General features: G+C 38.7%; 2 protein-coding genes and 1 pseudogene across 3 annotated transcripts in view; 1 reads left to right on the top strand and 2 right to left on the bottom strand.

Moving 5' to 3' along the window:
- LOC144651029 (bile acid-CoA:amino acid N-acyltransferase-like) overlaps positions 1-12362 on the bottom strand; it is a 50011-nt gene extending 37649 nt beyond the window's left edge. The window contains exons 1-2 of one of the 2 annotated variants that reach the window (XM_078510888.1): positions 12240-12362; positions 9193-9797 (exon numbers count right to left, since the gene is read on the bottom strand). In XM_078510888.1, the coding sequence (XP_078367014.1) occupies positions 9193-9673 (481 nt within the window). In that variant the 5' untranslated portion in view covers positions 9674-9797; positions 12240-12362. Of the gene's footprint in view, positions 1-9192; positions 9846-12239 lie in introns of those variants that run through there. The other variant, XM_078510887.1, reaches the window with a different exon arrangement.
- LOC144648051 (uncharacterized) lies at positions 4242-5210 on the top strand (annotated as a pseudogene).
- A 2430-nt stretch (positions 12363-14792) lies between the features above and the next one.
- The window catches only part of LOC144651031 (bile acid-CoA:amino acid N-acyltransferase-like), an 11905-nt gene continuing 3148 nt past the window's right edge, over positions 14793-23549 (bottom strand). Inside the window, exon 2 of the mRNA XM_078510889.1 lies at positions 14793-15608. Within this exon, the coding sequence (XP_078367015.1) occupies positions 14821-15608 (788 nt within the window). The 3' untranslated portion in view covers positions 14793-14820. The remainder of the gene's footprint in view (positions 15609-23549) is intronic.

Genomic DNA, 23549 nt, shown 5'->3' with positions numbered 1-23549 from the left:
CTTTCCTTCTAGTAAGCTGTAGCTGTTTAAGATTCTAAGAAGTTTAAAATCGTGCCACAGACATGTTTTTTTCTGCGTCAAACCCGTGGTAAGCAGCAGCTTTTTAGGTAGTTACCCTCTATTGCCAAAAAATACACCGCTAAATTATTTTAAACTTTACTGTTATTGAGCGAGCACCTCAATTAAGCCTGGTTTTCACTAGCGACGCAAGCACAAGCGCAATCACGCAAAACGGACAAATTTTTATTCTTGTGCAGCACAAGCATCGAAATGCAATGCGCTTGTGCCTTTGCTTGAGTCGAAGCTGTTTTCACGGTGAAATAAGAGCTGTTATCTTTGCGCTTGTGCTTGCGTTGCTAGTGAAAACCAGGCTTAAGCCGACGCAGTCATGATCAGCTAGTACAAAGTCCGAAATGGTGTATTGTATTGTTTTTGACCTGAATTCAACTGTGTCTGTCATATGACGCTCAAAGGAGTACGTTACGGATGACATCTTGAAAAAATCGTCCATTCTTGTCAAGTTTGTCATTTGTAATCCCTCTTAATATTCAAGAGTCCTAACCATCTTTGCTTAACTGCAGTTGATTTACTTCAACTTCGTTAGTGGTTTTTCTACTAAGTACTTTGGAAAACTATTATTTTGAGGATGCCTTCAATTTGAAAGTAATCGAAAAAAGGACTTAAAATACCGTGACATTGTTCCTTTAAGTATACTGATTGTAATTGGATTTTGTTCACGGATTACGACATAGTGTGGTTTTACACTTTGTGTAAGCCACACAAAAATGAACGTTGGGAAGTCAACCTTATGATGTGGAGATGTGATGTACTTTAAAATACTGTTGAATTTACTTTTTCTGTAAACCAGTACCCCGGCTTTTGGTGGGTGAACCTGTATTTAACGGTCAAGATGATCACATATCCATTTTCCAAGGGTGACCGCTTGTTACAGGTTTGGCTGTACTCAACCAGAAACGGAATAATGATGAAAATCTGGAGTATTTTCAAATTTGCAAGGCTATAGATACAGTAAAAAAATAAATCGATGAAACTACTCAGTTTTGTTTTCCGATATTCTGTATTCATTACCAAAATCCCGTTGCTTCGCTATGCCAGCTCCGGAACGAAAAAATAATGATGACAATGATTTTTTAACAGTGTATCTATTACATGGCTCTTCACCTGTTAACTAAAACCTATCAAAACTGACAATGAAACAATTAAAAATGACAAAGGAAATACAAATTTCAAATGAAATTACGAGTGGGAAAAAGTGACATGGCTGTAATCTTCATCAGAATATAAACGGAACAACGATGAAGCTCTGGAGTATTCTCAAATTTGCAAGGCCATTGATATAGTAAAGAGTAAACCAGTAAAACAAAACAAAACCTGTGACTCAATATCGAATCATTTGTCCCTTTCATCCTTTTGAAAAACTAATACGATCGTCAATAATGCTAGCAGTGTCCTCGATCAGTAAAATGGCAAACTCGTTTGGAAAGATTATAGTTCAAAAAAGGTAGTACAAGCGACCAAGGCCTGCTATCAGTTACAGGTTGGACTAAACATGTTGAAGATTTCTTCGCAGAAAGCTTGGATCAATTTAGGTTTCTGGGAAACTGCTCACCTACCCCCTCCCCAAACCTAACATTAACCCTTACTTATCGCTTTGGGCAAAATGTTAGGTTTGGGGAGGGGTAGGTGAGCAGTTTCCCAGAAACCTAAATTGATCCGAAAGCTTAAGATTTTTGGCCAGGCGTCTTCTTGAGCTCTAGCGTGAGCTTGTGTCTCCCCACCCCACACCAGGTGGGGATCACCGAGCGGTTTGGTAGTTCCGTTGTATGAAGCATAACAGAGTGGAGAGTATGGCGGCTCGATGAGATGTCCCGCTTCGGGATAACGTAAAATGGAACACAGATGTTTTCTTCCACGGGTCTTCAAGTGATCAAATATCAGTTGCGATGTCTCGGGATCGACATGAAGGTCGCCGGTTCCAAAGACTAGTAGAACAGGACAAGAGATATTTTTGACTGGTGTAAAAGCTGAGTATTTGGAAACTGGGGGGCTATACTCGGAGGTGAGCGTTGGAACTGCGTAGCGCCAGCAGCAGCCATCCTCTGTTGTTATTTTCTTGCTATTTTCAAGAGGAACTACATCGGAGACCTTTCCATGGTATTGAAATGGTAAAGTATGAGCAACTATCAAAGGTGAAATAGCCACAACAGTCTTGATGGCTTTCATGTTAAGGCTTGCCAATAATAAAGCAATCCATGATCCATAACATATGGCATGAATACCAATACCACGCGGCAAGACTTTTGGATGATTGCTGAGCCAGTTAGCAGCCTCTTCAAAGTATTCAATGTCGATGGTTGGTGGAAGCAGTGGTACATCGTCAAAGCCCATGTAGGCCAATGCAAGAGCAGCAAATCCATGAGATGCCAGGAGGGAAGCCTTGAATTCCACAAGTCCTCCAGCGGCACCAAGCAACTCCATCACACCTGTAGGAAGAAGGGGATTTTTAGATGATCTGGTACGCGGAGTCTTGTTCGTATTTTGGTCACAGGGGCTCGCACGTTTGTTTCCGTAAGAAGGATATATTCGCTTCGCTCGAGTGACGGGCGCAGAGGAATGTGTGATGTATTGAAGGAATCAGTAAACGTGTGACGTGTTAGACTGTCCACAGCCTCTCTATTTTTTAACGCAAGGAAAATAGATAATGTTTTTTTCCCTCCCCGTCCTCCACCCCTTCGCGCCTACCGTTTTGCGCTGCCGTCCAATTCTCTTGCCGTTCTTTCCCCGGGCTCATCATCGATGGAAAAATGCAATAAATTAGAGGGCTGTGAACAGTCTAGTGACGTGTATCTATTACATTGAATCCCAATCAGTTTTCTGGGAGCTGCCCTAGCTGTGAAAACGCGTTTGTCGACAATTTATGAATTAATAAAACAATTATCGGACTATCTACGTTCATCTTTAATAATGCAAGGACCACTTGGACGAACAGTAGCGAAGTGAAGCCGGATCTTTGAGTAGATTAGCTTTGCAGTACCTGAATCGAAGAAGGTAGGTTTGTCAATCCGAAATATTGGGCAATAAAATTAGCCTTTCTAGCTGTCCAATTAACCTTGCATTGTGTTTTACGTTATCTACGTTCATGTTTGACCTTGAGTTGATTTAAATAATAATAATAATAATAATAATAATAATAATAATAATAATAAAAATAATAATCATAATCATATTCATAATAATTACTTTAACTCTTGTATGAATATGTGAAACGTGCAAAGAGTTTTAAAAGACAATTTTATACAAATATTTTCTAAACAGATCTGAGCCAAACAAAGCACGCGTTTTGCTGAAGAAAAACGCAAAGCAACTAAACAAAAGGTTGCGCTACAGGATAATGTTTAGGTGCTTATGGAAACAACTTTACAAGTGTTCATCACAAAATTGGCTCATTGATTATTCCAAAGTGGTGCCTGATTGATTATGGATAAGTTACTCTGAAAAATTATGGGAGGCGCGGTGGTCTAATGGTTAGCGCGCCGGACTCCGGAGCGAGCGTTCCGGGTTCGAGCCCTGGCCGGGGTCACTGTGTTGTGTTCTTGGGCAAGACACTTTACTCTCATAGTGCCTCTCTCCACCCAGGTGTTTAAATGGGTACCGGCGAAATAATGCTGGGGGGTTCCCTGCGATGGACTAGCATCCCATCCAGGGGGGAGTAGAAATACTCCTAGCTGCTTAATGCTAAGGAAACCGGTGTAAGCTCCGGCAGTATGCGCCACTTTGGCTCGAAGCTGACCTTTACACTGAAAAATTGGCTAATATCTTTTTTGTATTGAAGCACTTTGAAACGCTTGGAAACAAGCCACTTAAGTGATTGGAGCTTTCCTAATAAAAGATTGTTATTATTATTATAGATTAGTTCATTGTTTCTTCGGTTGTCCTGCTTGCTTTAGAGTCATTGTCGCTGAATTTTCACGCCGAATTTGTACATCATTTGTAGTCGTATTGTAGATACCTACAAGGATAGTATTATCATAATTTCTAGCGGACGAGTAGCAGCTGAAAAATAGACAATTATGCTAAAGAAAGCTGTAATAAAAAATCTGGGCAATTAAGAAGACTGACAAAACCGTTCGCGATCCACTGTTGTCAGATTTTCATAATATTAATAAAGGTGTCCGAAAAAGACTACCCTAAATCTGAAATATCGGGCTTCGTGACTAAATATGGCCTCAGTGTCTGTTTGTCTAAGAATATTACAAATAAATCCATGAAATGCAATTTTCTCTGCCAAATATTGTTTAGCATATACTTGCGAATATAATTACGTTTATTAGATCAACACCAACAAAAGGTAGAGAGGAGTTATTCTCAACCTCCATAAGCTGACAGCTTTTTGGACACCCTCAATCACTGCCACTCCTCCCTTAAATTTACGATGGAGGTTGAGAATAATTCCTCTCTGCCTTTTGTTGGTGTTGATCTAATAAACGTAGCGCCAAGAATCGAGACCAGAGTTTACGTTAAGCCAACAAACACGGGGCTCCTTCTTCATTACCAAAGCCATGTTGATAGTCGATACAAGCGCTGCCTAATCATCACTATGCTCGAGGTAATCATTTTTTTTATTATGCTATTATTTTTTATTATTATTATTAATATTATTACTTAATAAGTTTACGCTTTTGCAATATTGTAACAAATTTACAGTCATGCAAATAAAGCTTGTTGTTGTTGTTACCGGCTGTCGTCTGATTGGTCCTATTTTTCACAGGAATGTGATCGGTTGAAGGATGTGTTATCAAAACTTAAATACCCTCGGCACTTATTAAACTCAGCTGTGAAGCGCTTCGTTGATTCCAAAGTATCTGACCAGCAGCACACCCCCTTGCAACACGAGAAAACGAGTACGGTTCGAGTCATTCTCCCTTTTAAAGACCAAGACCGTAATCCAACCAGTTTTTGTCAGCCGGAAACTACATGAAGGCCTCAAAGTGCAAGAAATCAAGCCAGCCATTGTTAACCAACAATGTTTAGTTTATAAATTTCAATGTGGCCTGTGCGATGCGGGCTATGTTGGTTACACTCGGGGCCACTTGCACCAACGTGTTGACAGACATAAACAGAAATCGTTGTCCATTTACAAGCACTACGTGGACGATCACAATGTTCTCAAACTCATTAATAATTCATGAATTGACAAGCCAATCAGGATACGCCAATTTGGTCAGGTGCGTGTGGTTTGAAAACCCGATGAAGCACTGGACAGAGGCTCTTTCCACGATAGTTTGATGAAATATCAAACTGTAGAGTTTGACAAAACGTCAAACCCTTGTGATGCGGGGTTGAAGTAAACAAGCTTAGTTGTGAAAAACACGGATCTTACATAATCATCACAAACTATGCGCTAATCAAACAAAAGAAAGCAACAATTCAATGTTTTCGTGAATAGTATCCTCTGTTTGCAATAAGGCCCCGATTGCAAACTGTACGCTAATTAAACAAAAGAAATAAAAAATTAAGTTTTCGTGAAGCTATTTCAAAAACTCGTGCTTCGTGTTTCATCGGGGTTTCCAAACACTCGAAAACAATAAAAGCACGAGGCCGTAGGCCGAGTGCTTTCATCAGTTTTCTCATGTTTGGAAACCCCGATGAAACCACTCGCACTCGTTTTTGAAATATTACTTCCAATGCCTGTGCCTCTATTAAATCAATTCCACGTGCTTGCAAAGTGTAAGAACAAAATGGGATGCTTTTTATTCGCAAACTTAAACCAATACTAAACGTGCAAACGGACTATGTGCGTGCAAAAGTTTTCACCTAAGAATTTTTTGTTTTATGCAAATTAAGAAACTCTTTAGCTCTTTAATTGACAATTTGCATATTTAATTTTATCTCAGTCTTGATAATGGCATCAAGATGATGCCGAAACGTCGACTTTTTTTCTATTATATTCGCATGTATATGCTTTACAAAATCTCTGCTGATCAGATATTGTTTATGTGGATCTACATGTATTGATCAATTTGATTCAACTGGTATACGGCTCTTTAAAGTAAATATAATCATTTAACGATCCGTTTTGCACTCGCCTAACAGGACTAACAGCCGCAAGATGGCAGGATTATTCGATTGCACGTGGACACAAAATAGGAACTTTTCATACTTCCCACATTGATATTTTTGGTCCATTTTTCTACCATCTGTCGAGAATTAGAAGAGAAAGTTGTCTATCAAAATAATGTAGGGGTCACTGACAGTTAAAAGAATAAACTGCAAGCGAATTTAATTCAAAGGCTACCAGCTCAGTTTCTTCGGCGCACGTGTTTAATGCATGTTGTGGTGTGACGTTGCGACATGAATAACGTGCGCGCATAAGCCATTTAGCGCGGGGACACTGTAAAGTGCAGAAAAGGACAGCGGACGGCGAAAACAATTAAACTAGTAATACGTGACTCGCAGGGCCTCGCGAAGCTCTGGGTTGGGGAGGGGGGGGTGTTATAAATAAGGAGTGGATTATTTGAAGTTGAGCATTAATTGAATTGTACATATTCAATTTTCCACAGTAGGCAGGAAGATATATGTTTGTTAGAAATTTTATTTCAACGGGCATGGCCGCGACACCCTCGTTCCCAGGGTCTACTCCGCTTTAAAGATGGTGGCTTTTTCTGGTTCGTAAAGAGGTATAAAGCGTTGGGAAGCGCAGGCTATTTTAAAAATCATCGACAAATTATTGGATAGTCGCATTTTGGACATTTATTTGATGGCATAAAAAAAAAAAGAAGAACGAACGGCAGGAGGATTCGAAGCCTCCGCCCGCGCGCCCCTGATGGCGATGAAAGGTTTATAGCCTGAATAGGCGTTGAGGGAGTATTATGTGGAAATCAATGTTATTTTAATCCGAAAAGAAAAACGATAAAAATGAAAGGCTCAGGATTCGAACTCACAAAAAAAAAAAAAAAAAAAAAAAAAAACCCTAGCCGGATTCGAACCCCCGACCTCAGGTCCGAAGATCTGATTTCAAGTTCGACGCCTTACCATTAGGCCACCAGCGCGCGGCGGCCGTGTGACGTCATTTCCGCCACACACCAAGCTCACAAATATATATAGAAATATATATGACCGTGAACTCCTCACGAGATTTCATCCCGCCTGATCCCTTTGAGGGACAAAATTATACACCCCGCTACGCTCGGCCTTCAATTATAGTAAAAAATAAAAAATAAAAATGTTAATAAAATAAAAAATAATATTGAAATGTTAAAAATCGCATCACTTTAAGTCGAAGCATCTTCGGATCACTGCGCTGGATACTCGTCGAAAAATGCTTGGAAAGTTTGGAAAAGTGCAAAAAAAAATGTTTCGTCTTAAATTCATTCTCCAAGAACTTATGTATTTATCTCTTTATCTGTCTTATTCTTGAGCTTATAATAATATGAGTTTATCACTAAAGACAGTGTTTGGATAATTTTCAGAATGCTTCGGAAGTTGCAGAAATACTATTCGCGCACTCGAGTCACTTGTATGTAATCTCTGTATCTTTTTTTTGTGACTTTACACTATCAATAATGACGGTGTATCTGTAAAACCTTGTAGGTGCAGTAAAACTATCAATTTCACAGATGTTGTTTCAGACTAATTCCTGTTCTGTATATTTCAGCAAAGTTTCTGAAATTTTTGTCCGAAATTTGTCAGAAACGAGATCAAGAGTGTCCTAAAATTAAACATCGCAAATAAAATGTCCGAATTTTTGGCAAGTAATGTAAGTTAAATGTTGCCAGTCTATATACTCACCAGTAAAATGATTTTAGACTATAGTAAGGACGTAGTGAAGAGGCAGAGCAAAGTTAAAACAGTCCAGTATCCAGTTCCTTTAGTTAGTTATTTCTGATGAAATGAAATCACAAATAAAAAAGATGGAGAGATTATTCACGAGTGCGCGCGCGAATAGTAGGTTCCTGGCAATTTTCGAAGCCTCGTGAAAATTATCCGAACACTGTCTTTGGTGATTATCTCCCATATGAGCTCAACAATAAGATAGATAAATACGTGAGTGCTTGGAGAAAGCAATATGAAACATTTTTTTGCAATGTTTCGAACTTTTCAACCATTTTTCGACGAGATTCCAGCGCAGTGATCCGAAGATGCTTCCACTAATGATATGACTTTTAGTATTTCATTTTCATTATTATTTTTTATTTTATTTTCATTTTTTATTTTATTTTCATTTATTATTTTATTTTCATTTATTATTAAATGCTTAATTTTTTTCGCCGTCCGCCGTCCGCCATCCGCTGTCCGTCGTCCGCATCCGCCGTCCGTTTCCTCACTTTACAGAGTCCTGCTCGAAACCACGGTATGAACGCGAAGCAATTCGAAAGTTCCCCGAGGCGAAGCCTTTACGTCTCTTTGGTGAATACTAGCCTCCAAATGGAATTTATTACCATATTATGCAAATTTGACAAAAGCGGATCGCATTCGACAAACCAAGATGAATTTTAAGCTTCTGAAGCTGCTCAAGTTTTGTATTTCAAGTTTTGTATTTTCACATAAAGCTTGAGATGGTAATTATTTAAATGGTGCTGAAATCCTTTAAAAATACCGCAGAACTATTTACAGTACTGATTGCTAAAAAGTAGGGGAGCAAGGGTCTTATTCGCAATTAATCTTGTTTCCTAGTATTGTACACGTACAGTACTTTTTAAAATACAAACAAATGGCCAATTTTCACAGTAATTTATGCTTAATGAGACAGAACTCGTATTCCCAATTTCTCGGAAACTATAAAGTTTTAGAATGTTACAATTACATTTCGAAGATAGTTCTCCAAACATGATTTTCAGGAAAAGTATCAGGATTTTTCGAGCATGTCCAGCGATTCCCGATATTTCCAGCTAGTCAGTGACGTGGCTTTTAATAATTCAAGCGCGCATAAAAACGTTTTTAACCAAAAAACATTATGCCACACACACAAGACTCAGAAAAAATATAGGAAACTGACTGAACAAAATTAAAAACCTCATGCTGAAGTTGTTTTTCGTGAAATTTTATTCTATTTGGCATAAATTACGATTGTTTTCGAAAACAAATCCTGATGTTTCAATTTTAAGAGTGAAACCAACTACCTGTAACCTGATAACCTGGTACTTTGCAACGATTTAAACTTTCGCTACTTACCAGGGAAAGGACCTTCTCCTGGTGGTAAAAACAATGTCCCATGGATTCTTCCTTCTCTCACAGGAATTCTCTTCACTCCATCCGCCATGTACCACTTTTGAAATGTCTCGCTTGACAAAGGCTGCAACGAAGATTCGTGCGAAGTTACATGGCCATCAAAACAGTTCACGACGATGTTGTACGGTTTGGTGACATCAGATTTCATCAGTCGAATTCCTTTTCTCTGTCCCGGTGCTGGTTTCATGCTCCATAACAATCCCATGGGTGAAACTCCGCTGTAAGATCCTCCCAAAGACGAGTCACGGCAAACATCAACTTCACCATCTTTATCAGCGATGAAGTGAGCGTGTGACTCAAACACTTCTTCTTTGTCGCCGACAATCTTCGCTCCTACCGTAATTTTCTGCAGCGGTTTGAGCCGCGAGACATTAATCTTTGTTATCTTGTCTATAAGAGAAGACCTCGGCCTCAAGTTAAGCATTTTTGTGGAAAGAGAGTGGTACGGTAAGTTGAATGCATGGGGTGACAAAACACTATTATGCTAATGCCACCCTATAACAACCCCAACTTCTTTGTGTTTTATGTCATAACAGTTAGCTCAGAGACTTGTGCATATAAGATCATTCCTCATAAATAAAAATTGTCTAATGATTTTTTTTTTACTTTTTGTCTCGTGACGTCATGACGTTGTCATGACGACACGAGATAATACTACAGGGGAGAAGGTGCATTCCATGCGTGTTTGCTTTCTGAGGCCGCGGAATTTTCTTAGGGGTTTCCACAAGTTGCTCGAGAGTTCCCGAAAAGTTGCCCGTAATTTCTCAAAAAGTTGCTCAAAAGTTGCTGCAAAAATCCAAAAAGGTTGCTTCTGAGCTGATAATAAAAGTTGCTCGATAGTTGCTCCAAAAAATCCAAAACGCTGCATCTTATCAAGAGAATTTCTCTAAATACATGTATACGCTAATTTCCCTTTGAGGGTTAGATTTCTAACCAGTTTTCTGCAATTTTACAGCAAAAAAGGATCTAAATAACATATCTAAGGGAAAATTTGTTTAATAACAAGGTTTTCTTTAATTGAGAAAAATCGTGAAGATATCGATGACGTCATGCTTCCTGACGAGTTTTGTAATGTTTTAATGCAGAATGAGCCGAAAGTTGAAACGTCTTCAGATGTTCCTCGAAAATCTTCGGCAAACTTCGTAAATCTTCGTAAACGTTCGTATGGCCTTTAAACAACACTCGGGTAATTTTCGTAGATCTTCGGTCTGGAAATTGCTCAAAATGCAATAAGTTGCTTGAGAGGAAAAAAGTTGCTCGAAGGGGAAAAAGTTGCTCGAAATATAAAAAGTTGCTAAAAAGTTGCCGAGCAACTTGAAGAAAGCCCTAAATTTTCCCGCCATGTCAATATTTTTCCCGCCATGTCAAAATTTTCTTTTTTTAGTAAATGCCGAAAAATGCGATCATCAGATTTAAACAAAACAGATGCAGACTTCTCAACCTTAAAGCACTGGAAATCTGGAGATTGAGTTCAAAAAATCTGGAGATTTCAGTAAAAACCGGGAGTTTGATTAACTGACGGACAAAAATAGCTAAAAGGGTCCTAAAACCAGGCGCTAATCAAATGACTTGTTACTCTGTTTTTTCGTGAGATTTCTGTTTCTCGTCGTGAGATTGAAGTGAAAACCGTGAGTCTCAGGACAAAATCGTGAGACTTGAGAGGTCTGCAGATGCTGTTTGCACTGACAGTTGCGTTTATTTTTAAGCTTTTTGTTTGTTTTTCTTAGTGATAAAAGCAATCACACGAGATTCCCACCATTCTAGTCATATTAGTCAATCAGATAATAGCTACCGTTTCGTGAGAACAATGTGTTTTATGATTTTGGTACAGTAATAGGGGAAAAGCATGTCTTAAACAGGATTGCGCCTTACAGAACTGTAGGTATGTCGACCCACAATATGTCAGAAAAACCTTTTTTTGCCGTTTCCATTTTTGATTAGATCCAATTTCAAAGATGTAATAGACCGTAGTAGTCGAACCACATGTGTGCCTTTACTTCAGTTGACTAGCTAGCTTAGGCAAGTTAGAATTTGTGCTGATTAAACTAGTTCAAAACAACTGATCCCGTGGACATTATTTTCCTTGTGTGTCTTCAATTTGAGTATTACTCGAAGACACACGCGAAAGGTCAACCATGAAACTTTGCTTGGTAGTGTGCGTGAGTTTATTGAAACGTGAGACTGAAAACGTTCTTATCAGTCACAGACACAAAACAACAAAGGAGAATATGTGACTTTGTTGACCTTTTTTAGATATTTAAGAACTATCTGTGACAGATAAAATGCTTAATGAATCTGTGTGTGTCTGTATTCTTTTTCTGCTGTTATCGGAGTCCTATAACTGTTCAACGGCTACATGCTGGAGTGTACTTTGAATTTAAGTCAAGCCTACTTTAATTTCGGCTGCTTGGAAAAATCGCTTTTGATAAGGTCGGAAACAAGTCGCGTGACAATAATAAGTACAAACATTATCCGCCTGACAGAAATAGCAACGATCAATTAGTATGAATCAAGATGGACGCTTAATTACCGTGATAGTGATCGGAATGGATACTATTAAGGCATCGATTTCAAAACTTTAAGCATGTAATCTTATATATATTTTTAGTTGGATTTTAAGCCTTTCGCGTGAGAACCTTTTGTAGTTGGAATAAACCTTTGTTTTTATCTTTAACTGTGAAATCGTGAAGTTCAGCGGAAGCATTCACGACAAAGGTTTCTGAATTGACAAGTGAATCAAGAGTTTCGTATATCGTGTTGTGAATGTCACAACTTTTATCGAGCGACAAAAGTAGCTTTAGTTTTAGTTAAAATTTTAGGGGTGAGGAGTCTATATGTTTCTTTATGTTAGATGCACGCTTTTTAATTTTCACTTCACTTTACAAGCAATAAATAGACGTGAAAAGCGGTCTATTTTCAAATAAATTAAACTCTGAAAAGAGTCACGAGACACTAAAACAAGAGGGCTTTTGATTCTGAATACTTCCCACCAAGCACCGTTTCCAAAACTACAATATAATTTAGACAGGTGACCGTGCTCGCAAAAGAAATACGATGGGCCAATCTTACCCCCATTCATTCCTGTACTAATGCTAATCTCACTTCACATTTTGAGGGTAGCTGGAAGCAAAGTTTAGTAAAATAATACTTGAAAGTCTCGGTAGAAAGCCTCGAGCATGTGGAATAATGTTATATATAATCTATGGAAAAATCACACAATTTCAAATGACATCGACTCAAACCGTTCCTCGAGTCGTTGTTTTTATTTTGAGGATGACTTCAATTAGAAAGTAATCGGGAAAAGAACTTAAAATACCGTGACATTGTTCTTTAAAGCACACTGATTGGAATTGGATTTGCCAAGAACTTGTTTTGTCGAAATAAATAAAGTTCACGGATTACAACGACATAGTGTGGTTTACACTTTGTGTAAGCCACAGAAAAGCGTACTTTAAATTACTGTTGAATTTAGTTTTTCTGTAAACCAGTACCGCGGCTTTTGGTGGGTGAACCTGTACTTAACGGTCAAGGTGATCATCATCATCATCACCATCATTTATTAGCCACTTTAAAATTAAAAATTTATATTATTAACATTATGGTAGGGCGAGGAGACCACCAAGAAACCACCAGGCTTACAGGGGAGGCCACTTCGGTAATCAATATGTTAATTAGTATTTAAAAGGCCGTCTTTCTTAAAAACACCCACTCAAATTCGTGTGAAAAAATATTTTTGCCGAAAACTCTGGCAACTGAAAGACTTTACCGAGGATAGAACAAAAACAGACTTGGTTTGATTTAAAATAATTTTCAGGCCGCGTTAGGAGCCATCAAATATATTGCCTCTTCAGGACCCGCCGCAATGTCTGAAAAGTTAGAAAAATAGACATTTTTTGAGCCGCTGTCAAATATTTTATTTCCATTGAACACCGACAATTTTTAGATCAATTTGTTTATAAACATTTCTAGTTTTCTTAGAAAGTAGCATCTTTCCCCTCGATTTATCTGGAAATGCGAAATCAAGGATAAAATGACCACTTCTGATCGGCATCAAATGGAGGTTGAAAATGGCCTTGATCTAGAAGCAAATATTTCAATTTCGGGACCTAGTTGATAACTCTACGCTACACAGCCAAAAAGTGTAGTCCTTTATCTGCTAAAATATGCAAAATCACTTGTACGTTTTCAGTATTTCAAAAGTTATGACCGTTTGTATCAGCACGTGCGAGTAATAACATTTTCGCTTATATTATCGTCATTACTCGCACATATGCTGATACAAATGGTCATGACTTTTGAAATACTGAAAACGTACATTTGATTTTGCATATTTTAGCAGATAAAGAAATACCCTTTTCGGCTGTGTGGAGTAGAGTTGAGCAAGTTGACTTAAAAATTGTCGGTGTTCGATGCAAAAGAAATATTTGACAGCGGCTCGAAAAATGCCTATTTTTCTAATTTTTCAGACGTTGCAGCGGGCCCGAAAGGGCAAAATATTTAATGGCTCCTAACGCAGCCAGAAAGTTCTAGCCTCGGTTAAGTCTTTCAGTTGCCAGAGTTTCAGGCAAAATTATTTTTTGACGCGAATCTAAATATTAGTGCAAGAATGAGTTTATCTACATCCGAAGATTTTTAAGCCGTTCAATAAATTCGCAGTTCGTGTTTTATCAAGTATAAAACACTCGGCTGCGCCTCGTGTTTTAAACTTGATAAAACACTGCTGCTCATTTATTAAACATTACATAAATTCCGCTCATTCTGGCCACATTCAAAGCAATAAATAACATACCATTATAAGAAACCTTTAGTAGACTCCTATCAGTATTTAATTTTCTTTTCTAATTTCCAAGCGGCACGGATCGATGTTAGTTCATTGAACACACGACTAACTCTCGTCAAGCAAGCAGTCTAGTCCGATGATCGTGACGAACACACTCGAACACACACTCGATATCGACCAAGAGCCGTATTTCATCCGAAAGAGCTACGATTAACGATAAAATGACATTATTGGGCACGATTGTTTTCCAATGGGATTCCTATTGTTAACGCGCGATCCACATTTCTGTGCCATAGAGTTACCTCGGGGAACTTTTCACGAGCAAGAAAGGTTGTCGTAGACTCGCTCTTCTGTCCTGTAGAAACTGCAGGAAAGGAATAAAACTTTCCATTCTTTCCCGCTTACAATTTGGTCACGATAAAGAACATCTATGCCAGCTCCGGAACGAAAACGGGAGGGACACGAATTTGTCCGTCTTGGAAGACGATTTTTCAAAGACGACTTGGTCGTCTAGACGGACAAGTCGTCAAAGAGCTGTTTTCAATTCACACTAGAAGAATAAATCGTCAGACGACTTGTCCGTCTAGACGATCTGTCCGTCTTCTAGTGTGAAAACGGCCATTATCTTATCATATCTATCATTTGTCCCTTTTATCCTTATTGTCAATAATGCTAGCAGCGCAACCGATGAGTAAAATGACAAACGTTATACTTGTTTGGAAAGATTATAGTTAAAAAAGGTAGTACAAGCGAACAAGGCCTGCTATCAGTTACATGTTGGACTTAACGTGTTAAAGATTTCTTCGTAGAAAACTTAAGATTTTTGGCCAGGCGTCTTCTTGAGCTCTAGCGTGAGCTTGTGTCTCCCCACCCCACACCAGGTGGGGATCACCGAATCGTTTGGTAGATCCGTTGTATGAAGCATAACAGAGTGGAGAGTACGGTGGCTCGATAAGATGTCCTGCTTCGGGATAACGTAAAATAGAGCACAGATGTTCTCTTCCATGGGCCTCCAAGCTATCAAAAATCACTTGCGATGTCATGGGATCGACATTCTGGTCGCCGGTTCCACAGACTAGTAGAACTGGACAAGAGATATTCTCCACTGGTATAAAACCTGGGTATTTGGAAGCTGGGGGCCTATAATCGGGGATGACTGCTGGGTATGCGTAACGCCAGATGCGGCCCTCTCCCGTTGTTATTTTCTTGCTATATTCAGGAGGAATCACATCCGAAACCTTTCCCTTGTATTCGTACGGTACGAGTAAAGCATTCCGTATAAGCGGTGATATGGCCACAACGGTCTTAACCACGCTCATTTTAAAGCTTGTCATCAATAAAGCGGCCCAGGATCCATGGCATATGGCATGAACTCCAATACCATGCGGCAAGACTTTAGGATGATTGCTGAGCCAGTTAGCTGTCTCTTCAAAGTACTCCAAGTCGATGGTTGGTGGAAACTTTGGTATATCGTCATAGTCCATATAGGCCAATGCAAGAGCAGCAAATCCATGAGATGCCAGGAGGGAAGCCTTGAATTCAACAAGTCCTCCAGCGCCACCAAGCAACTCCATCACACCTGAAGAAAGAAGGGGATTTTTAGATGATCTGGTACGCGGAGTCTTGTTCGTATTTTGGTCACAGGGGCTCGCAAGTTTGTTGCCGTAAGAAGGATATATTCGCTTCGCTCGAGTCGGACGGACGCAGAGGAATGTGTGATGCATTTAATAATAAAAAGGGGATACGGGATATTAAATTAACTAGAACCACTACATGGAACTTACCGGGGCCCAATGGGTGGGACACGGGATTGCATAAATAGACACAGCGGTTAAACGCCAAGGGCCTGCGTTGTAGTAAAACTTTCGGGCGAGCTGTTTCCGCCTAAACTATGTAAACAAGAGCATTTTACGGACAAAAGTCAAAGAGCTTGTTACTTTTTGCCAAAAACTAAGGAAACTAGCTAAAAGCTAAGGTTTATACTTTTACATGTAAAAGAGTAATAATTTTTAGAAATCTCTCGAGATTCGACTACGAGTGTCGAAACTCAGAAGTTATGTAAAATTTATTTCTCTTTTACATGTTAAAGTATAAACCTTAGCTTTTAGCTAGTTTTCTTAGTTTTTGGGAAAAAGTTACTAGGTCTTGCCAATTTTGTCCGGAAAATGCAATTTTTAGCTTAAGGTCGCGGGGGACACCTTAGGCTCATCATTATGCATTTATTTAAAGCGTATGCACGAAGTTCAACGACTGACATCGAGAACTTTACGACGAGATAATTGCATAAAAAATATGAGCACGCGCGCGTGATTTGATGTGTTTGCGTCTGGAATTGTTTGTCTCTTTGAAAACGCATTGTTCTCATCATAAAAGCGTGGAATATAATTACCATAATTACCATTTTGAAACCGTTTTTTGATCGGGACACCTTCGGAAATCTCAAAGTTTGGACTTTTCCGACAATTTTGTGGCAGAGAATTCAGCGCGGATATAGAACTTCATGAGCTGCCACTGCAGAGAGGTAAACTAAGAATACTGTAGTGTGTCATAACAGAGGCGGAATTTTAAAAGAGTGCTTTTAGAAAGAGGTAGAAGGTATTCGATTAAAATTTGCGCATTTAAACCGCCATAACTTGCTGAAAAACTTTAAATTAAAAAATCCGCTTCTGTTATGACACTCTAGGGATATTGACTGATTAGTTTTTGACAAGATCACAGTGTGCTGTCTCCTACTCGTTCTACAAACTCTGCCACGAAATCATGTTCTTCCCAATTTGGCAGTATCGTGGCTTTAACATCGCCGTAGGTAAAATCTACCAAATAAAATATGACATACATAATCTTTTATCATTTCTTTATGTCTCTGTAAAATTTGAGCTTAATCGCATTCATAACAGCCGAGGAATAAGCGTTTTAAAAGATGCAGGTCAAGCAAAATTTCGCTTCATGAATTTATTCATGCTGTATATATCTCCCGCGATAATATAGTTAATCTCTCGCACCGCTCCCCCCTCTTCTGTGGTGGCTAATACTGACGTAATTCACAATCAGAGACTCAGTAAAGTCACTTCAGTGTTATTATTCCTCCATATTTTAAGTACCAAATCGTGGCTCGAATGCTGCTTTAACCTGTTAAATTCGCGAATGTGACCGGGCATTGTACGTGATGAGGCAAAAGTTAAGAAAACTTTCGCATATTCACATTTTCGCTAATAATTTTTAATGTTTATTTCTTGATGACTGAATATCATTCGTTGATTCATTGCACATTGAAATTGAGGCATTTGATTGTAAGGCAGTGGTTGATACATAGTGGCATTCATCAATATGACCTATAGTAATTGTAGACGAAGTATTTCTTTCCTGAACTGGGTAAACAGTGGTAAGTGGTACAAAGCCTTGATTAGATTCTACTATTTGTATCGTAACTTTTAATGCATCTGCAACTGCTTGAATGATGTACCTTGAATACACATATTATTCAGATATCTTATCCATGAATTTTCGGTATTGCTCTCATTAAATCTCTCTGGGTTGTCTCTCATAAATTGAACCCCAGCAGTACGTATATGCATATGATGGTTGCTATTGCCATATACTTGATGTGATACAGATCTAAAGAAACAATCACCTGCACCACCAACATTTATTGATTGTAAACCAAGTTCACCTAATCTTGACTGCATCAAATTGGAGAGGTCAACTGCATTGTTGAGGGGTCAAACTAAATGGCGTGGGTGGGTGGGTCGTGCGTCGCGGGTCGTGCGTCGTGGGTCGTGGGTCGTGGGTCGTGGGTCGTGGGTCGTGGGTCGTGGGTCGTGGGTCGGTCGTGGGTTTTGGGTCGTGGCAAGTTCGCCCCCGATGCAAAGGAGCATTCTCACCGATTTGTTATTTTTGGATACCGTTTCTCTTATTAACAAAAACATGTTTTTCTTTTATGTCTGGCGCACCGTTTCGCTTTTTTCCCTTCATGTCTGCTGGACAGTTTTACGGAAGTGGGCCGAAAATTGCAAGTATTTGCTTGACCTTGGCGTGGAGGCTGTTTGCCGACTGAGAATTTTCTAATAGGCGTTTTGGTCCTGTTTTGTTAACAACCAATTTATTGAACGATTTCATGTAGGTAGCTTGGTGGTTTTTCTTTCCCAGTTGATTAAATGATCATGTTATTCATTTATTTGTTTATCCAATTTTATCAGGGAAGTCACGCTAGCCAATTTATTTTAAAATTTGTAAAGATTCGTGGCTTTTCTTGGTCATTTCAAGTGAAAAAGTTACAACTTCTCGAGTCTTTTTTTAACTTTAAGGGATTTCTACAGAGCACCTTATGGAATTTTTTTTTCCTGTGCATGGCCAATTTTTTATTCTCTAATAAAAAAAAAGAGTTTCTTTCAGTTGTTCGCTACCTACCAGTGATCCAATTAGTGGCGTGGGAACGCTCAAGTATGATTGGTTAAAAATAGGTGAAATGTACATGTTTGCATTTGCGGAAGCATTATATATCAAAACTTGCACTGTCTGGGACTATAGCGAAAGGAACTATTTATATTCTTGAAATGACTTAATAATTGTACGCCGGTTTTAAGTACTAGAGATTTGTTTCACAAGGCCAAATCGATGTTGCTGTTTCAGAATCCGAACTTGCAGGTTCGTCGTCGACCGCGGTCAAACGACAGAAATATGCCAAAAACAAGACAAGTACTTCAAAGACAAGGGTTTGATTTTCACAATTTAAAGTTTCATACATTACCGGTGTCGTGAAGCTTTTTGAGGCTTTATTAAAAAATGTTTGAAAATGGTGATATGTGGACTTTTCTGCGCCATTTTTTCAAAGCACTTTGGTTCAGATGTAAAACATTTAAAAAGTAAAAACACTCTTATACCTAGGAAAACGTGAAGGTTCAGGAAAGCGTGTCTCTCGCGTGACTAAGTTATCGTGACGTTGTGTTTTGGGTCAAAGTTTAAATGAGTGACAGATGTCAAACGAAAGGTGTCAAGGATTCGCGAGGCAGTAGTTTTCGGAGCTATGTTGTACACTGTTGTATATTGTACAATTAAAAATTGTGTTTATTGAGATGCCTTTCAATCAATGCAACAGGGAATATGTTTATTTACACTCAGCAGCTATTTTTTGCTCATACTAACACATCAATATGAACGAAATTCCCCGAAATAGGAAGAAAAGCTGCCAAAAAGACGTTTGAATGCGGTAAAGGTGCGTCGAGATTTGACCTTCCGTTACCATTTGAAGCTTCAGAAGTACATGATCTGGAAGCTTGAGGCTGCAGATGCACTATCGAGTAGGGCTTTCCACAAGTTGCTCGAAATTTCCCAAAAAGTTGCTCGTAATTTCTCAAAAAGTTGCTCAAAAGTTGCTCCAAAAATCCAAAAAAGTTGCTTCTGATAATAAAAGTTGCTCCAAAGTTGCTCCAAAAAATCCAAAACGCTGCTTCTAATCAAGATAATTTCTCTAAATATATGCTAATTTCCCTTGAGGGTAATATTTCTAAGCAGTTTAATGCAATTTTACAGCAAAAGGAGTAACATATTAAGGGGAAAATTTGTTGAATAACCGTGATTTCTTAAATTAAACTGAGAAAAATCGTGAAGATATCGATGACGTCATGTTTGCAGAGGGGTTTTTGTAAAGCCGAAAGTTGAAACGTCTTCAGATGTTTCTCGTAAATCTTCGGCAAACTTCGTAAATCTTCGGAAACGTTCATATGGCCCATAAAGAATACTCGGATAATGTTCGGAAATCTTCGGTCTGGAAATTCGCTCAAAATGCAACAAGTTGCTCGAGAGGAAAAAAGTTGCTCGAAGGGGAAAAAGTTGCTCGAAATATGAAAAGTTGCCAAAAAGTTGCCGAGCAACTTGTGGAAAGCCCTACTATCGAGGGTTGCGTTTAAAGAAATTATAGGGAAATCAAAACTTGCAATGTCAAGCACTGTAGCGAAATGAACGTTTCATTTTGTTGAACTGACTAAAGTTATATTTTAGACCATTATTTTAAAATAAAAAGGTGTATATTATTTTTGCATATACATTGTATCCTGCGAAACCAAGAAACAGGAAACCCAGTGGAAATATTTCGACACTAGTTTGCCACTGATCCACACACTGGTCCCTGATTAAAATTCCGATTTTAGACAGGTGAATGGCAGAAATCGAAGTAGCTGATCGGCTTATCAGTCAAACTGAAGGAACTTGTCCTTGTCGATGCAATCGTTTTAAGGGTGCTCTTGTTTGTTTAAGATTTTTCAGTTTTTCTGCGAACTAGTAGCCTGCGTGGCCGGCGTTCAAAGGGGGAGGAGAGGGGAAGTTCTAGCGGTGGTCTCTTGCAACGTATATTATAACACCTCCATCCGATGTCTTTGAATGAGTGAGTTCAAATTTTCGGCCTTGTTAAGCGTCATCACACATTTTTCGGTAAATTTAAAATCCAGAGATAGCTGGTAACTCGGCTTATACACGCACGACCCACGACGCACGACGCGCGACGCACGACGCACGACCCACGACCCACGACCCACGACCCACGACCCACGACCCACGACCCACGACCCACGACCCACGACCCACGCCAATTAGACAATCTCATTGTTGAGCTGTGATTTTGCATAAAAGGTCTAATTATTTCTTCATGATGATCAGTGTTGTATTGATCAGTAGGTCCTGGATTCTTCTCAACGTCTTCACTTAATTTGAAGTTTACATAATTGGTCATATGTCTCACACAATGGCAAGAAAACAATGATAAATATCGACGTGCTTTACATTTTAGTTTCATTATCTTGTGATAATGCCTGCTAAAGAAAGGCAACAAATTAGCTTTCTTAGGTATAGCCATTTTATTTAAGTTCATTATCTTTGGATCGCGTTTGTTATTACATTCATATCGTGCGTGATAAAGTTTTCTCACCTTATTAACATAGCGATGGAGCTTTGAAGACTTCGGTATCTCAATCGTTGAAATGTTTTTGAAGACAAATTTCTTCAACATGCTATTCTTCTTGTTGAGACCTCTTAGAAATGGCAGTGGAATTCTGCTCGGTTCACGAGTACGTCTAGATCGCCTTGTAGCACGTGTTTTAAGATGATATAAAGTTAGCTTTGATAAGTGTTCGCTTTGATTCTGGATAAATTTTACGATGGAAGGTTCATTCAATGTAGATAACTGTGATAAGTCGCTCTTATCATATGACCCGTACGGACCCGCGCGCAAATTCCTTGGAAAACCATATGAAAAAAAATCCCGTATGAGGGCCGTACGCCTCGCTCTAGCAGGGCCGGAAAAAGCCGTACGGCCCCACTAGAAAGGCGTACGGCCCCGCTACTGCCAGGAGATGCCGGAATTGGAACCAAATGATTCCACAGCTTTGAATTCAGATGAACGATAGTTAAGATTTTTCTAAAAAGCTAAGAATGTCCAACATGTTAATTAAAACTTTACTATCTAGAAAGGATGTTATTTACAGGCGCAGAAATTAAAACAAAACGTGTTTAAACCTGGCAAATGATGAAAAAATACTCCTGACCGCAACAATAAAATCGAAATATAAGCCGTCAAAAAATCGGACAAAGACGTATCCTGGTTTGAAGTCATGACAAACATTAAAGAAAAAATGCAAATGCGAAGTAAACTCAAATTTCTCTTTCTGCTGCGTAATTTTAAAATCACAACAAACAAAATGCGAGTACATGTTTACAACTAACCTCATATGACACAGTTTCCCGCTTGTTTTCACGAAGCCGGCATTTTAAGCACAATTCGGACATCAACTGTAATGCAGAGCTCAACATCGTCGAGGAACTAACGAATTCAAGGACTAAGCAGCAACAGCAGACGTTCATGAATACTCCGATCCGTGGTAAACAAAACAACTTGAAGCCGAAAGGAAACGGAGCGAAGCAAAATCCTGAACCGCCAGTACCAATCCCTTTCCAAGTCTATATGTAGTTTCATAGATTATGTTGTTTTAACATCCAAAATCCTTCTTGTTGGAAAATTAATTAATCCTCTCGTTCAAACCAATTGTGAATTTCAGCTCAGAAGAAATGTCGCTAAGTTGTTCAATCAGGAGAAATTCAGTCTTCGCTGAGAGACGAGCACGACTAGCCGAAACGTCGTGCAAATTCTTTGTTGTAGTCCTTCATAAACGTTTCCTTTGAAATTTCTACTAACAGGTCAACTCGGATTAATATTAATCCGCGGATTATAATAATAATAGATTATAATAGGATTATTATAATCCAGTAATAGATTATTATAATCCAGTAATAGATTATTATAATCCAGTAATAGATTATTATAATCCAGTAATATATTATTATAATCCAGTAATAGATTAAGGCACGGCAAAAAATTGGAAGGATTAGATTATTATTAATATTATAATCCGGATTAATATTAATCTCTATTATAATCCCGATAAAATTCCGTGAATGTTTGGATAACAGATATGTCTATTTGACTATCTGACAGATATGTATATGACAAACACACTGCAGACTTACAACACAGGTCTGACAGGACATCAGTCACTTATCACATCCGTCACATGACGATCACTTTTGCATATGCTAAAGCTAGATTAGACGATGTTGTTGACCCTAGAAGTAAAAAAAGGGATCACCAGCGCCTCTGGGTCAGCGAATCCGTGCCGTGGGCTTGTTCTTTTACAAAAAAGGAGACCTAACGACAGGGAATCGTTACCAGCTGCGACGAAATAGCGACAATCCCAAACGCACCAACTGTTTCGAGTTTCGGAGTCGGCATATCACAATTGCAACTATAAACAAGAATTTCTCCCGTCTCTTGGCGCCTTTTGTTGATGAAAATATTATCTGTGAGCTGACATGGTAAGCATATTGTATATGATGTCAAGTTCACGAAAAAACTATTTCAGCTGTTTCAAACAATAAAGTATGTTTACATCAAGCTTCGTATCTATTCCTAGCTTAGTGCTTGAAGATGCAAAGTGGAGTAGGGGAGATTCCGGATGACTTGCAAGGGCGCACAAAGTACGCGTGGGTCCAATCTTCGGAAGGTTTTGGACTAGGATTGAGTTGTTGAGATTAATTATTAAGATTAATATTAATCCGATTAATATTAATCTTACATAAGATTAATATTAATCCTAATGGATTAAGGCACGGCTCAAACCTCAGTAATAGATTATAATAATCTATTACTGGATTATAATAATCTATTACTAGATTATAATAATCTATTACTGGATTATAATAATCATTAATCCGACTAATATTAATCCGAGTTGCCCCACTGCAATCATGTACGAGGAATTTATGCGGATTTAAATCTTCTTGCAATGGAGCTAAAGCTCGGAGATTTCGTTGACAATTTTAACAGAAGTTCAAAAACTTTGTACGCACATCGCAGTTCAAATGCACTTTACTGGCTTCCCAAACAAATTACGAGCTACCATTGGCTTTTCAAAATGCGCGCGAAACGGGCTGCCGCGTCTGCATCCACGATCTCATCCACGAAAGAAAAACAAAA

This window comes from Oculina patagonica, chromosome 4 (genome assembly GCF_052425735.1).
Source record: "Oculina patagonica isolate OP01 chromosome 4, crgOcupat, whole genome shotgun sequence".
In the NCBI taxonomy this organism is placed as follows: domain Eukaryota; kingdom Metazoa; phylum Cnidaria; class Anthozoa; order Scleractinia; family Oculinidae; genus Oculina; species Oculina patagonica.
The sequence above is the reverse complement of the archived record's forward strand: the minus strand, read 5'-3'. Positions and strand labels throughout refer to the sequence as shown.